This window comes from Ailuropoda melanoleuca, chromosome 6 (assembly GCF_002007445.2).
Source record: "Ailuropoda melanoleuca isolate Jingjing chromosome 6, ASM200744v2, whole genome shotgun sequence".
Taxonomy (NCBI): domain Eukaryota; kingdom Metazoa; phylum Chordata; class Mammalia; order Carnivora; family Ursidae; genus Ailuropoda; species Ailuropoda melanoleuca.
The window spans coordinates 110,478,301-110,493,188 of NC_048223.1; the positions used below are offsets into that span (position 1 = coordinate 110,478,301).

General features: G+C 42.7%; 1 protein-coding gene across 1 annotated transcript in view; it reads left to right on the plus strand.

Annotated features, from left to right (window-relative positions):
* Positions 1–1,958: 1,958 nt before the first annotated feature.
* Positions 1,959–14,888, plus strand: part of RBM20 (RNA binding motif protein 20) — a 185,588-nt gene continuing 172,658 nt past the window's right edge. Inside the window, exon 1 of the mRNA XM_034663621.1 lies at positions 1,959–2,255. Coding sequence (XP_034519512.1) covers positions 2,077–2,255 — 179 coding nt within the window. The 5' untranslated portion in view covers positions 1,959–2,076. The remainder of the gene's footprint in view (positions 2,256–14,888) is intronic.

A 14,888-nucleotide genomic window follows, 5' to 3' on the forward strand; every position in this document is an offset into this window, starting at 1 on the left:
GCAGTGGAATGCAGAGTTTTATGGAAACCACAGTCAGGACTTTAGTGACAGAAACCAGAGATAATGCAGGCGCCTGGGTGGCTCAGTTGGTTAACTGAGGTCGTGATCCCAGGGTCCTGGGATGGAGCCCAGCATCAGGCTCCCTGCTCAGCGGGGAGTCTGACTCTCCCTCTCCATCTGCCTCTCCCCTCCCCTCATGCTCTCTCTCTTTCTCTCTCAAAAAAATAAAATCTAAAAGAAAGTAAGGAAGGAAGGAAGCAGAGATAATGAACTAACCCCTCAGCCTCAGAAGACTTTTTGGGATTGTCTCTTACTACCCATGTAAGGTGGGACAAATCACCCTGAGGCCTTCTCATTTGTGAAATGGAAACAAGAATCAATACCTCCTTACCTGGGTTTTTGGTAAGACTCAATTTTATGAATTGTGACGATCTTTATTAATACAAGGAATTGGCATATTTCATTTGTAGGAGAAGGAAGGAGAGAGAGAAAGGAAGGAAGGAAGAGAAAGTGGATAGGACATTTCTTCTGTAGGAGGGAGACGGAGGGAGGGGTAAAGATCTAGGTAGGATGGCAGAAATAAAGGGAGGCTTAGTTTCCTGAGCCTGGAGGGGAAGTTGACAGAAAACTCACAGTCTAGGGAGAGAAGAAAGCATCTTCCAGGGAATTCCATTAGTTGACATGTTCCAGAGAGCCCATCCCCAGAATGTTCCTTCATGTGGCTACGGGTGGAGGAGGCTTGAGCTTTTGAGACCCCCAGCAAACGTCTTTCCAGACCATGGGACACCCTGGCCTGCGCTCTGGCTTCCAAGGTACCTAAAGGATGTTTTTTCCTTGCTTCCCCGGGGCGGCCAATGTCAGGGTTTAGAAAGCTAGTGCGCTCAACGTACGGTAAGGATCTTCCGGAAAACCACTCTGTGAGCTTTGCCCAGCTCCTAGATGTTTCTGCGCCACCAGGTGCCTCGCCAAACCTCCACCCGCGGCCAGAACATTAAGCTGCGCCTTGAGGGGTAGCTCCTTAACGCAAGACGCCTGCGTCCGCAGCTGGGAGCTGGTGAGTGCAGGTGAGCTGGCGCACACCCGCGCCGGGACCGCGAACCCAACTACGGAAGCGGTGACGGTGGCGGCGCGAAGTAGGCGAACTCTCTCCTTTTCATCCCTTACGTGTCCACTGAGATCTCGCCAATAAACAACAGGAATGAAACGCCCGCTTGGTTTTGTCTTTGCGCTCTCGGGATCATAGCGGGTCTTTTGGAGAAGAGAGAAAAATGAAGGGAAATCACGGCTGCCCCAGCGGCTACTTCTGGAGACCCCTGAACTCAGCAGCTGTAACTGCCAATTTGGAGAGCTCTCGGGCCTGGTCATCTAAGACCTGGGGTTACAAGTCCCCTCGAACTGGGGGAGGGTCCGGGCTTTGCCCCCGCGGGGTCGGGCCCTTCAGCCAAGAGTGGCGCTGGCCAGGCTCCAGACGCGGGAAGGTGCCAAGCCCCGCTCACTTCGCGTTGGCAATGCGCGCGGACGCCCCGGGCGCGCTCCGTCCTCCCCGCTTGGCAGGAGCGCGCGAGGTCGCGCGCGCTGTCCACGGGGACAGCCCCGAGGCCGCCGGACTCCCGGGAGAGGCGAGAACCCGCGGGTGGCCGCCGGCGGGTGTGCGTCTCGCCGCCTCACGCAGTTGCGCTGCGCAGCCGGCCCGGGGACCCTGAGGGCGCACGGCGGCGGGTGGCGTGCGCCGCGCTGCCTCTTCGCTCGCCGCACTCTGGATCGGCGGGCAGAGCTCCCCGGACCACCGGCCGAGGAGCAGCCCCCGGGGGCCGGGAGGCTCCCGCGGGACGGGAGACGCCCCCTGGTCCCCGCCCACGCGTGGCCCGGCTGGGCTACCAGGAGCGGCGGGAGGAGGAGGAGGCGGAGGCGGCGCCGCCGGGACTGCCTCCTCCCCGCCCCTCGCGTCTCCTCCCCGCTCCACCGGGAAGGACAAGGGGACTGGGCAAGGGGACCCCGGCCAGTGAGCGCCCGTGCCCCGGGGCCGCCCTTGGCACGCGCTCTCTCGCCTCGAGCCCGGGGCCGGTGTCGCCTCACATGGTATTGGCCGCAGCCATGAGCCAGGACGCGGATCCCAGCGGCCCCGAGCAACCCGACAGAGATGCCCGCAGCGTGCCGGGTGCTCCGGCGCCCCCCGCGCCCCTCGCGCCCCCGGGACCGAGAGGGATGCAGCCGCCGCCGCCGCCGCCAGCCAGCCTACCGCAGATCATCCAAAAGTAAGAGGAGGGCAAGCGGGGGACACGCCCCGGGAGCCCCGGTCTGTGGCTTCATCTCTCCCTTCGCTACTGAACTCCGCGCGGCCGCCTTGCGTTTGAAGTTTCCTTGTCCTGTCTCGGCAGAGTCCCTGTCATTCAGGCTGTTCGTGAGGTTGCGGACAGGGAAGCCGAGTTATTTGGGGGGAAATAATTTTGTTTTTCCTTATCCCCTTTCTCTTCCAGGGACGTTAGTGGATATTTTGAACTAAAATAGATCAAATTGGGGGGAAATGGCCCAGGGACTATATTTCATCTTTCTGGTCCCAAGAGGCCGCTGGAATATATGGAGAGCCGGGTGTGAGTGTGTGTGCGCCCGTGAGGGTGTGTAAGGAAAATGCCGCCACGAAGCAGCCGCCCTTCTTGGTGCCCCTGGAGTAGTCAGCCTGTGCATTGGGTGGAAGGGATGGCGAGGATCTGAAAACAGCATTTTGCTTTGCCCAGAAAGAAAAGTCTACGCTTTTCAAGGAGGCCCTTGCGAAGAAGAGTTCTTAGCCGCGCCACCGTTTTGCATGAATGTTACCATCTTGCGATTCGGTTGCTGTGCGAATCTTAGGAGCTGGCCTTCCCAACGCGTGAGTAGGTTGGGGGTGGTCAACAGGCTCTGAGAAGGTCTTTCAACCCATTTTGGGGGGCGTAACAGTAAAACGGAGATCTTTTGTTGGTCCTTTCGAGATTTTGTTGGATAGTTTAAGGCCTAGAATGTTGGTTGGTTTGAAGGATCTTTATTCTCCTGAAGGCTTCCCTCAGCTTATACTGCAGTCAAAACTGGTTTAACAAGTGTAGAAAAGTCTGAATGATGAATGCTTGGGTGAAACTGCCTATGCTGGAGAAATGCACATAAGCGCAGCGAGATCAACGCAATGGCAGGGTTGGGGAGGGGGGAATCCAGCGCTGCTATATTGATGCTTTGAGTGACATAAACATATGAAAATGCAATTAAGAGAAATAACCAGTGATGAGTTTTAAGTGGAAGTAAATGGCACTTAAATACTGTTTTAAAGAGTGACTTTAGAAAGAATAGAAAGAATAGTGAAAATTCAAGTTTTTCATCAAAAAATGCCGGCATCATATTTCTGAACAAAACGGTTCCCCTTTTTTGACTGGTGGAATGCTAAAGTTTCCATTTGTGACAACTTTCTGTTTTAATTCGCTTTTATCTGACTTTCAACTATTAAGAAGTTGCCAACTCTTTGAACATGAAAATAATTTAGATTATTTTGTTCCTATTGTTTTCCAAATTATTTAAGCTAAGATTTAACTAAACATGATTGACAGTTTAAGCACATCATTGCTTAAGATGTATCTTTAGTTCTTCATATAAATATAAACAGAGAAAAATATGTTTGAAACCTAGTTACTTTACTAAAAGCAACAACAGCAACAGCTAGTTGACCAATTATTAATCGGAAAATATCTAATGTGCTACCAGGCCAGTGTTTTGTGGCTTGAGATTAGGCTACTCATTAAATTTATTGAATTTGCTTTGGTACTGTGATCACCATGCATTTTCCTATCATTTACTTTTAATTAGGAAAAAGCTAGAAATTTTATGTTCACAGAAATATGTTTGTAGATAGGTATCTGATTTACCCTGTTAACCCCATTTTGAAAATTTTATGTCTGGAATATCTTAACTTTAGTAGAGAAGAGCTTTTCAAAAATGTCCCCTTCTGCTAATAGCGAAGGATGGAAACTTCAAGAAGCACTTGATGGCTCTGCCTGTTTTGCGTTGGTGACAGATCAGTGTTCAGAGGTCAGGTTGAAGGCCGGTGAATGTGCCCATGGAATTGGATGTTTGCGCACTTATGTTTCAAAAACGTTCTTTATAAGGATGATTTGGGGTTTGCTCCCCTCAGAACCCGCTGAAATTGCGCTGGAACCAGGCATAACATGGCAAATGCTTTGCAGATCCATCTTTAATGAGCTGAAACTTGAGCAGTTATTTTGAAACCACGTTTGCATAATTTAATCTGAGCAACCATTTTTAATGTAGTTGTGAGGTGCTGTTTGCATCAGCCATCTTTGAGAAAACGTAGCGGGGAGATTGCCTTTAGCCGCAAAATCAATTGCCCACATCATGATTGAGAATTTTGTGAGCTAGAGCTTTGGATGAAATTCTTCTCTAGTGGACCATATATTAAGTACATTTTATTGGGGAACCTTTGTTTATTCTAGCTATTTTAGTGAGGTCATTATGTAATTTGTAAGAGGAGAAGTTTTGAACTCTTTCAAAATGATGAAGATATCAATCTTATTCATGTGCATAGCGTATAAGGATTACAAGAATTGTTTTCACTTCTTAACGTCCATGTTAATGGTTTTCATTTCTATCGGCTTGCATTTTGGATAAAGTCAAGGACTATGATAAAATAATAGTCATGACCATTATAAAAGCCTGTTCCTGTTTATGTGTGTCATAATTGGTCTTGGGAGAACTGCTGTATACTACATTTAAGTAGCTAAACACATGAAGTATGACGACTAATAACGAGACTGATTTTGGTATTTGTTTTATGGAAGCCAGTCTCGGTACTCAGGAAGAGTGTATCGAAAGTTAATTTTGGTGGAGTTCTTTTGTTCTACTGAGGTATACTTAGTTTTCTTATTACTGCGTTCTTAGTTTCAGTCAAGAATCGCCCATGACCTTTCTGCTCATATTAATCCCTGACTCCTGGCCAATATTGGCATCACCTATAAAGATTATCAGCCATGTTTAGACATATGACTAGTATCTTGTAAGATCTTTGTTTTAAACTTGTGTTCTCTGAGTTGACCAAGGTGAAGATATTATTGGGTAAGATGTAAAGCATTGTGTAAACCACGCAGGCAATAAAAAATATAAATAATAACTTAAGGGGAGATTTAGGAGGATCTTAGGAAATCAGAATAATTTGATGACTTAAAATATATATGTTCTCCAAATTAGCAGAAGTAAGACAACATTGACTGATGTGTTTTGGTGAATGTTTTATAAGGACTTATCTCCTTAAACATTCCAATATTTTATTTCCAAAAGTATTTTATGTTTTCATTTTGTGCTTTCAAATCAGACCTAATTCTTGATTCATAAGAAGTTATTTATTAACCTTGATGAACAGCAGAAATGAAAGTTTTGGTTGTAAATTTTCAAACTTTCTTCCAAATGGAAATAGAGTTAGTGAATTCTGTGTGAAATATCGAAGTCAGTTGTCAGATGCAACTATAAAATGTCACTAAACATGGTGCAAATTAACCAAACAAGCACACGCACCTTTTGTGAGGTGAACACATAGGTGACTTTCCTAACCATTTGACTTGCAGTGAAATAGTACTACTTAGTGCTTGCTTCAGCTGCACGTACACTGAAATATTGCTACCTAATGCGTGATATCAGATCGTACATTGGAGGATAGGTGAGTTATTTCCTTTCCAGATTATTTTGATACACAATGAATAAAAATCAGTTCTACAAATAGAGAAGGTTTGGGTTTCGAATTTGATAGCTAGTGTCACCTGCAGGTGTTCGTGACTTAGGAGGATATAAATCCAACTTTGATTTCTTAAGGTTATCGTCGTCTTTTTTTTTTTTTTAAAGATTTTATTTATTCATTTGACAGAGATAGAGACAGCCAGCGAGAGAGGGAACACAAGCAGGGGGAGTGGGAGAGGAAGAAGCAGGCTTCCAGCGGAGGAGCCTGATGTGGGGCTTGATCCCAGAACCCCGGGATCACACCCCGAGCCGAAGGTAGTTGCTTAACCACTGAGCCACCCAGGCGCCCCAAGGTTATCGTCTTCTGCATTGCGTTAAGGCGGGGGCTGACCGTCTTCAGAGCAAAGGCTCCCTTGATTCGGTATAGAAAATGTTACAAGTAGTTATTTTGCTTGCAGATAATTTTACAGACATCCTGCATTTGGAAGGATCTCCATGTAACTCTCAGGGAACAATATGGAGGCAAGTTGTATAGGATGTCCACGCACTTTGACGGGCATGCTGACAATTACATCCAGAATTGGGGAGGAAATAAATTTGCCAAAACGGGCATTACCTCACACTCATACTTGGTCCTTTTTTGGAAAGAGGATGGAATTTCTAACATCTGTGCCAGTTTCTAACATCGGTTTGAGTCCATTTTTTAGGGAATACAAGGATACACTTGTAGAAGGAATTTTGAAAATTTTGAACACAATCTTAAGCTGCACGTACAACAAGTATTCAGTAGGAGAAAACATCCAAGAGGATTAAGTGTTTACCCAAAACAGGGAAGGAAAGAGAGTGGGTTCTTTTCTTAGCATTCTGAAAAGTTTCTTTGCTTCTCTAGAAACATATTTTTTCTTAAAAAACTTTGCTTTAGGGTTTGTAGTGGTATTTTTAGATAGTAAGTATAGCCATGCAGTTATGAGTTTTTTCAAATTGCCCAAGAGATCAGTATTATGAAATGTAGTACATTATTCCCGTTAGTCATGGTAAGTGGCTCTGCATATGGTGAACCCAGAGCTATTCTATGCCAGTGCTGTGGGGTGGGGGGGAGAGAGGAGAAAAAAACTGTCACCCATTTTTTTCTTCTATCCACTTATTCTTTTGTTACCTCCTTAACAGTTTGTCAAATTAATAATTTTAAAAGCCCAGATCTGTCTGTTGGAATGTGGATTCTGATCTGTTAAGATCTCTTTGCCTGTCCTTATATTCACCAGGGGGAAAAACCCCGCCAGGATTGACTCGCAGTGAAATGATCCCGCATTTTGCAGTTTCTCTCTCATTCTCTGATTTATTTTTCTTGTGGCTGCAGGTTTCTTGATTCCAGTTAAACTGATATTTCTTCCCTGCCCATAACAGCTAATCCTTAAGTAAACAAACCAATACAGCTCAATTCACAGTACTGATAAGCAAGAATCTAAAAAATGTTAGGAACTGGGGTCTAACCGAGGGATAGAATTAAAATGGACTGAACTAAACATGGAAAGCAAGAATGGAAGAAGCTTGAGAAAGTGGACTTAAAACTCCAGAGAGATATTGGGAGGCAGGCACCCCCTCCCCCTTCCTCCACCCTGGTCCCCCTGCTGGACAGAAGCTTGAAGGAGTCTCCTGTGTCACAAAATCCCACTTAATCTGATTTTTATTTCCTGCCACAGTAATTATCTTGTTTAGGATGGTCTAACTGATACGATCTTGTATATTTTAATAGGGAAAGTTGCTGTGGATACACAGCTGGTGTGAGTGACTGGTAGCTGTGTTTAGAATAATGTATTGAAAAGTTTTGCAGAAAGTAAGGTGATCTGTATTCCAGAATCAGGGCGAAGACGGTAATTAGTGGTTTGTGGAAGGGAGCAAATGGCAGTTCCCTTTCTGGTTAATGACCCTGGCTGGATCTTGCCTGATATGTGTGATATACTGGAAGCCTACTATTGCTTGTTCCCACCAGTGGGAAGATTGGGAAATCCTAACTTTAATTAAAAAGCACATTTTTGAATCAGGAATGTGAATTTGGCTTCCAACACCACCTACGGGGTATTGGTGGTCGGCCGATATTTTGCCCGGCTCAGTGGGTGGTCACTTTAAATTCCACCCAACTAAGGTTTCAGTCTTCACCATTTACAGACAGCAAATTTGGGTGCAAGTCAGCACTGCCAGCAGTTTGAGGAGGAGGTGGAAGGGAAGTATCCTCCCCCGCCCCAGTATTCTGGATATGACACATATATCCATCTAATATGATAAATTCTTTACAGTGGCAGAAGTTACAGCCAAGTTAATCGATCTTCCTCTTTCCTACAGTTCCTGTTGGATTTTATAAATAAGTCTCTTGATGGTTTACAAGGCAACTTTTCCAACTTGCTGACAGCACGTCTGTCAGGGAGATGGTACATATTGATGTGAATGTACTTTATGAGCAAAAGGAGATGGTTAAACAACTTGCATGAGGATGTGTTAATAACTTGCAGTTCAGTTTGGCCAATAAATCTTTCCATGTTCAGAAACCAGAGGCTGGGGGTCATGCATGTGTTTAAGGATGGCTGTCATGAAGACCCAGGAAGATAGTCTTCATGCCACGTTTCCCTTCTTTAATGTGGTATTTGCTTTAAGGATGCACAGGGCCCTTTGCTGCTGCCCTTTCTATGTACCAGATTTTACCCCATCATGGTAATGACCAATCAGTTCTCAGTTGCCACTTCCCACTCTAGCCCAAACCTGGAAACCTCCACTCATGGTGGGCTGGACATCTTAAATACTTCTCCAGTTTTGCAGCTTGTCTATAGGTTGTCTCCCAAGTATGTTTTTGGCTCTTATTAGATCTGCCTTTAAACCTGACCTCCAACATCATGAAGCTAAAGGAGTAGACAAGGTAATCTATACAGTATTTTAAAGATTAATTTTACTGTTACTTCTTTTAGTTTACTTTGAATTTGTTAATGCATAAAATGATCTAGGATCTGCCCGGTGTTGCAGAGTGTAAAATGCACATCTTTATTCTAAATCAATTATTGGGTTTCTGACAAAGAGGGTCAGAGCAGAAAAGAAAACCCTGGACTAGGAGCAAGTGACCTGGACAAGCTAACTAACCTTCTTAATCCAGCCTCTCCAGGGATTGGAAATGATCAATGGCAGTCCCTTCCAGAATAAAATTACGTGAATCTCCAGGAATATTGCTGAATAATCATCAATGTAGAATGTCTCCCCTCTCCTGTGCATCTGATACAGAATGTTTCCCATATCAGTTACATTTTAGCCATGGGTATAGGTACATATTGTGAGATTGCTCAGACACGAAAACAACAATTTTGAAAAGGAATTAAACGCTTCCTGTACCATTTGCAAAGCATATTTGAATTAATGTTACAATTTGAAGTCAGAAAACTTGATAGAGATGTCAGTGAAAAGACAAACATTTTAGATTGCTGATCGCTAGAAATTTTTAAAAGAAAAACAATTATTTTGGAATGTTAATTGGGAAGGTTGAAGTGACTTCTCGAGTTTGCAAAAGAGTGAATACTTGAGTTTGCAAAAAGAGTTTTCAATGCAGGAGGCAGATGCGATAATTTTCATTTGTCTAAATTGGATTGTATTCAACACAGTTTGGTGGGGCTGTGTTTGGTGATGGTATTGTTTTCAGAAGCACAAACCGTCCACAGTTTGCGAGTGTCCTTTGGGGCGGGGCTGCCCGGACTTGGAGTCCGCAACCCTGCGGCGCAGTCAGGCGGCAGCCGACTCGGCCCCGACCTCGGCCCGACCTCGCGGCCTAAAAAAACACTTTGCGAAGAGATCATGGGTGTCCAAAAGCTGACCCCAGGTTTCTCTGTGGCCTCCTTGAAGAAACCAACTGTTGTTTCCAGACCCTCCCACGGACTGTGCGCACTAGCCGCGTCATCCGTAGACGGCCCTTATGGAGAGGCTTTATTTGATATTGAAAAGATATTTTTTTTAACCTTCTGCATAGAAGGGGAATGAGTTGTGTGATTAAACCTCGATTTGTAGACTTTAACGTAAATACATAGCGAGGACGAACATGAGGATGGTTACCGCAGCATTGTTTTGAAGAGCAAAAATTAGAAACCACGTGAAAGTTTTCCAGTTGGGAAAATAAACTGTGTGCATGTAATTCCATTATCTTATATTTATTAATACGGAATATAAAATAATATGGAATATAGTATTGTTAACTAAAATAAAAATGACACACAGCATGTATACACAGAATCTCACATTTAAAAAAAATTTATGTGGATGTGTGTGTGGGTGCCTGCAATCCCGGAAAAGCATCTAAAGAACAAATATAAAGATGCTAACAGTAGTTATATATTCTAGGTGATTCAGTTATAGGGCTTTTTAAAATATTTTCTACTTTTTTTCGGTATGTATTAATTTTATAATCAGAAAAAATAAAACTTTGTATTTTTAAAAAACAAAATGAAGAACAGACATTTCCTATTGGCATTACACTATCTTTAAGACAGAACTGCCCATTTATGTCTTAGACTTCAGGCCTGCAAGGCATCTGAAGGTTGCTTTAGCCCAGCCCTCCTGTTTTTCTAGGTAAGGCGAGTGAGCATCAGAGAAGTCAAGTGAATTATTCAAGGTCACACAGCAAGGGTAGTAGTAGGTTGGGGTAGGAATCCTCACCTCTCTGTCTATTGCGTTTTCTGCTAGGCTTCTCTTTCGTGTGCCTGGAGCTGGGGAAGAGAGAAAAGGAGAGCATTCATAAACTCTCCATTTAGCAACTGGCTCCAGTCTGCTGAGATCCCCCAAAGGGACTTGAATAACATCCTTAGGTATGTTATCGCCTCTCCACTACCCCCTCCCCCCCTGCCCCTAGGCTTTTCTACAAGTGGCAGTAGACTGGCCTCTCCCCAGAGCATCCGTCTCATGCCCTGTTCCAGCCTGCCAAACAAGCCGGGCATCACTTTTTTTTTTTTTTTTTGGTCCCTTAACTATTTGAAAGTAAGTTGCATAACTGTAGTTCTGTTATTCAAAGGCACTTAATCTTAAATATTTTATCTAATGAGCACTAGATTTTTAACTTTTTCCATTGTCAGAAAAATGTCTCCCCATAGCTCTTTTAAAAACCCGCTGGCTCAGATTCACAAGTGCATTTGTTTATGATGTTTTTTAAAATTAGTAACTGTACCCACCTTTTTCTGTTCTTCATGACGGATGATTCGAGGCTAGTTGTCTTGTAGAATGAGCTGTGATCTGGATATGTGTATTATTTCTTTATGACCAGATTTAGGGTAAGAATTTTGGCCGGATCTTCAATGGGTGCTGTGTGTTCCCTTAAGTTTGTTTGGTCTGTTGGTTAATGAGGTCACTGCCAGATCTCTCCATTGTAACGGGACATATTTCTCTTCATGATTAGTTAGCTGTCTGTGAGAGTGATACTGTGAAACCCTCTGAATATACTGTTTCTCAACAAACTTTCACCTCGTGGATTTGTCTTTTTTTAAAAAATATATTTTATTTATCTTTTTAAGTAAGCTCTACGTTCAACGTGGGCTTGAACTCATGACCCAAGATCAAGAATCGTGTGCTCTACAGCCTGAGCCAGCCAGGCGCCCCTCACAGTTTTATCTTTTAATTTGACCATATTTTTAAAAAAAACCCTTCAATGAAATGTGTCACTAAAATGATAAATATCACTTGAGAATGGATTAGTTCGTATATATAGTTTAAATCAGTTGGCCTTGCAAATACGTGTGCATTGTACCCGCCCCTGGATATTATCTGGAGACTCTGGATGTTTCTAATCCTGACTTGCTAGGAACCTAATTGATGGGCCAGCCACTTCCCATTTAGCCTCTGTGGCAGGCATTTTGTCACGGGCTGCAGCCCTGTTTTAATGTCCATACAGAGTGAATATAAATCCCTTTTCATGCTAATGGCACGAATGGATGTTAATGTAATTTTTGCTAGCTCACACAACGTTTTAGGCATCCTCTTGCAGCTAAGTCCAGCTCTTCACAGAAACCTTTTATCTTCCTTTTCGAAATCACTATATGAAGCTGACTTTAAAAATGACTGATGACTTGCCCTGCAGCCTAAACTGGGTGAGTCCTGGAGCTGGTCTGTGACTACCAGTTTGTTCATGCTTTTTAGATTTAAATTACATAGCTATTTTTGCCTCTTCCAGATTGGTACTCTTATTTTCATGCACAAAATATGTACGGGTGGGGAGTGGTGTGGCGTAGAGAAAAGAATCAAGAGCAAGCCTGCTCTATGTTCTAGAGTTGGCTTTGCCACCACTAACACTGAGTCTCAGTGTTCTCATCTGTAAAAGGGAACAATAATAAAGTGAGTAACAACTAACATTCTTTGGGTGCTTCCCAGGTGCCACCGCCACCTACTATTCTAAGCACCTTGTGTATGCTAAATCCGTTTAGTTGTTTAATCCGTCTATAATCCTGTGAGGTAAGTGCTGTTATTCTCCTCATTTTACAAGTGAGAAAATCAAATCAGATACTTACCAAGACTCAACAAAACTAAAATTTATGAAACAACTGGTGGTATGAGGCTGGGGTGAGAGAATGTTCTGTAAATTAAAGTGATCATATGCTCTCTGTAAATATCTGCGTCCTCAAAATAATTTGTAGAAAACCCATCACTTACAAGGAAAATATTATAGAAGAAAATTGCTGAAATAAATCTGAAGTGGGTCAAATTGAATTTGAGATCAACTAAACACTCCAATTAAAAAATTCTTTCTTGTTTCTTTTTCCCTTGCTTTTTTCTTTAGCTTTAAGTGTGCCTTTGGTTTAAAGTGAAATCCACATCCCAATTTATATTCCATTAGCAAGTCGGACTCTGGCATTTGATTTGCTGTCTTACTCTGCTTGTTATGCATGTTAGGTCTTGCCTATATAAACACTTATAATCCTCTCAGCATGTGCTAAACATAACAGATATGATAGTTTGATTTTCAAAGAGAGCGTCTGCCAAGGTCTACCACACCATTTTTAAACCAATTCAAAAAACCAGCATTCAGCAATGATTAAAGTATCCTAGGTTTCTATAAATAGCAAGAAGAATTCCTGCCTTGAAACGTGGCAACATCAAGCTCGCTTAGTCTCCAGCAGACATATGGTGAATGGTCTTAGCAGACTTGGTCACAGGTGTCCTTTTGCTTTAAGACACCATTGTATGTAGAAACCAGACAATAGAGTCAGTAAGTTAGGGAAGGATTGTTTGCTTTTTTTTTTTTTTTTAAAGATTTTATTTATGTATTTGACAGAGATAGAGACAGCCAGCGAGAGAAGGAACACAAGCAGGGGGAGTGGGAGAGGAAGAAGCAGGCTTCCTGCGGAGGAGCCTGATGTGGGCTCGATCCCGGAGCTCGATCCCGGAATATGAGGATCACGCCTTGAGCAGAAGGCAGACGCCTAACGACTGAGCCACCCAGGCACCCCGATTGTTTGCTTTTGACCTGTGAAAGGGTTTACAGTAAAGAACCTTTAAACAGTGAGTTTCTCAGTGCATTTCAGATAAAAATTTAATAAGTCTAAGAATTCAGAGGTCCAGCGATAATTTTTAAAAACATTTTTTATCTTTTTTCAATTTACAGAAGTATAATTGAAATATACAAAGCTGTACATGTTTAAAGCATCCTTCGAATAATCAAGATAATAAACATTTTTATTACCCCTGAAAGTTTCTTCATGCCTTTTATAATTTATCCTTTGCTCTTTCCCTTAACCCTCTTTCCTCCCAGGTAGCTACTGATATGCTTTCCATCACTGTAACTTGAGTTTTTCATTTTCTAGAATTTTATACAAATGGAATCATTGTTTTATTTTGGTTTTGGCCTGGGTTTTTTCACTCAACATAATGATTTTTGGGGAAATATATATATTTTTAAATTGTGACAAAATGTACATAGCATAACATTTACCATTTTAGCTATTTTATTTTTTAATTTATTTTTATCTTGTAAAAGTGATCTCTATGCCCAATGTGGGGCTCGAACTCAGGACCCTGAGATCAAGAGTCATGTGCTCTACTGACTGAGCCAGCCAGGCACTCCCATTTTAGCTATTTTAAAGTGTGATTCAGTAGTATTTAGTACATTCACAAGGTTGTGCAGCCATCACCACTATCTAGTTCCAGAACATTTACATCACTCCAAAAGGAAACCCTGTCTCCATTAAACAGCTATTCCCCATACCCTCCTACCCCCAGACCCCTGGCAATAACTGATCTGTTTTCTATGTCCATGGATTTGCCTATCCTGGACATTTCATATAAATGAAACCATACTATATGTGGACTTTTGTATCAGGATTTCTTTCACTTAGCACTTTTTAAAAAATATTTATTTATTTATTTGTGTGAGAGAGAAGGAGGCAGAAGGAGAGACAGATTCCTGAAACAGTCTCTCCACTGAGCACAGAGCCTGACTTGGGGCTCAATCCCAGGACCCTGAGATCATGGGCTGAGTCGAAATAAAGAGTTGGCTGCTTAACCGACTGAGCCACCCAGGCACCCCCACCATAATGTTAAGGTTAATCCATGTTGTAGCCTGTATTATTACTTTATTCCTTTTTATTGCTGAATAATATTCCATTGTCTGGATGGACAACTTTCATCCATTCATTGGTTGGCAGATTTGGGTTCTTTCTACTTTTTGACTATTGTGAATAGTGTTGCTCTGAACATTTATGCACAAGTTTTTGCTTGGACATCTGTTTTTAATTTTTTGGGGTACATATCTAGGAGTGGAATTGCTGAGTCATATGGTAATTCTGTGTTTAATTTATTGAGGAACCTCCAAACTGTTTCTCAAAATAGCGGCACCATTTTATATTCCCATCAGCAATGAATGCGGGTTTTGATTTCTCCCCAACCTTGCCAACACTTATTTTCCTTTTTTTTTTTTCAAATTGTGGCCATCCTAGTGGTTATAAAGTGGCATGTCATTGTGATTTTGATTTGTATTTCCCTGATGACTAACGATGTTGAGCATCTTTTCATGTGCAACAATGTGTATATCTCCTTTAGAGAAATGTATGTTCAAGTCCTTTGTCCATTTTTAAATTTAGTTTTTTATCGTTTTTTGTGAAATTGTAAGGGTCCTTTATAATTCTGGATGCTAGATCCTCAGCAGATACATGATTCGCAAATATTTTCTCCCATTC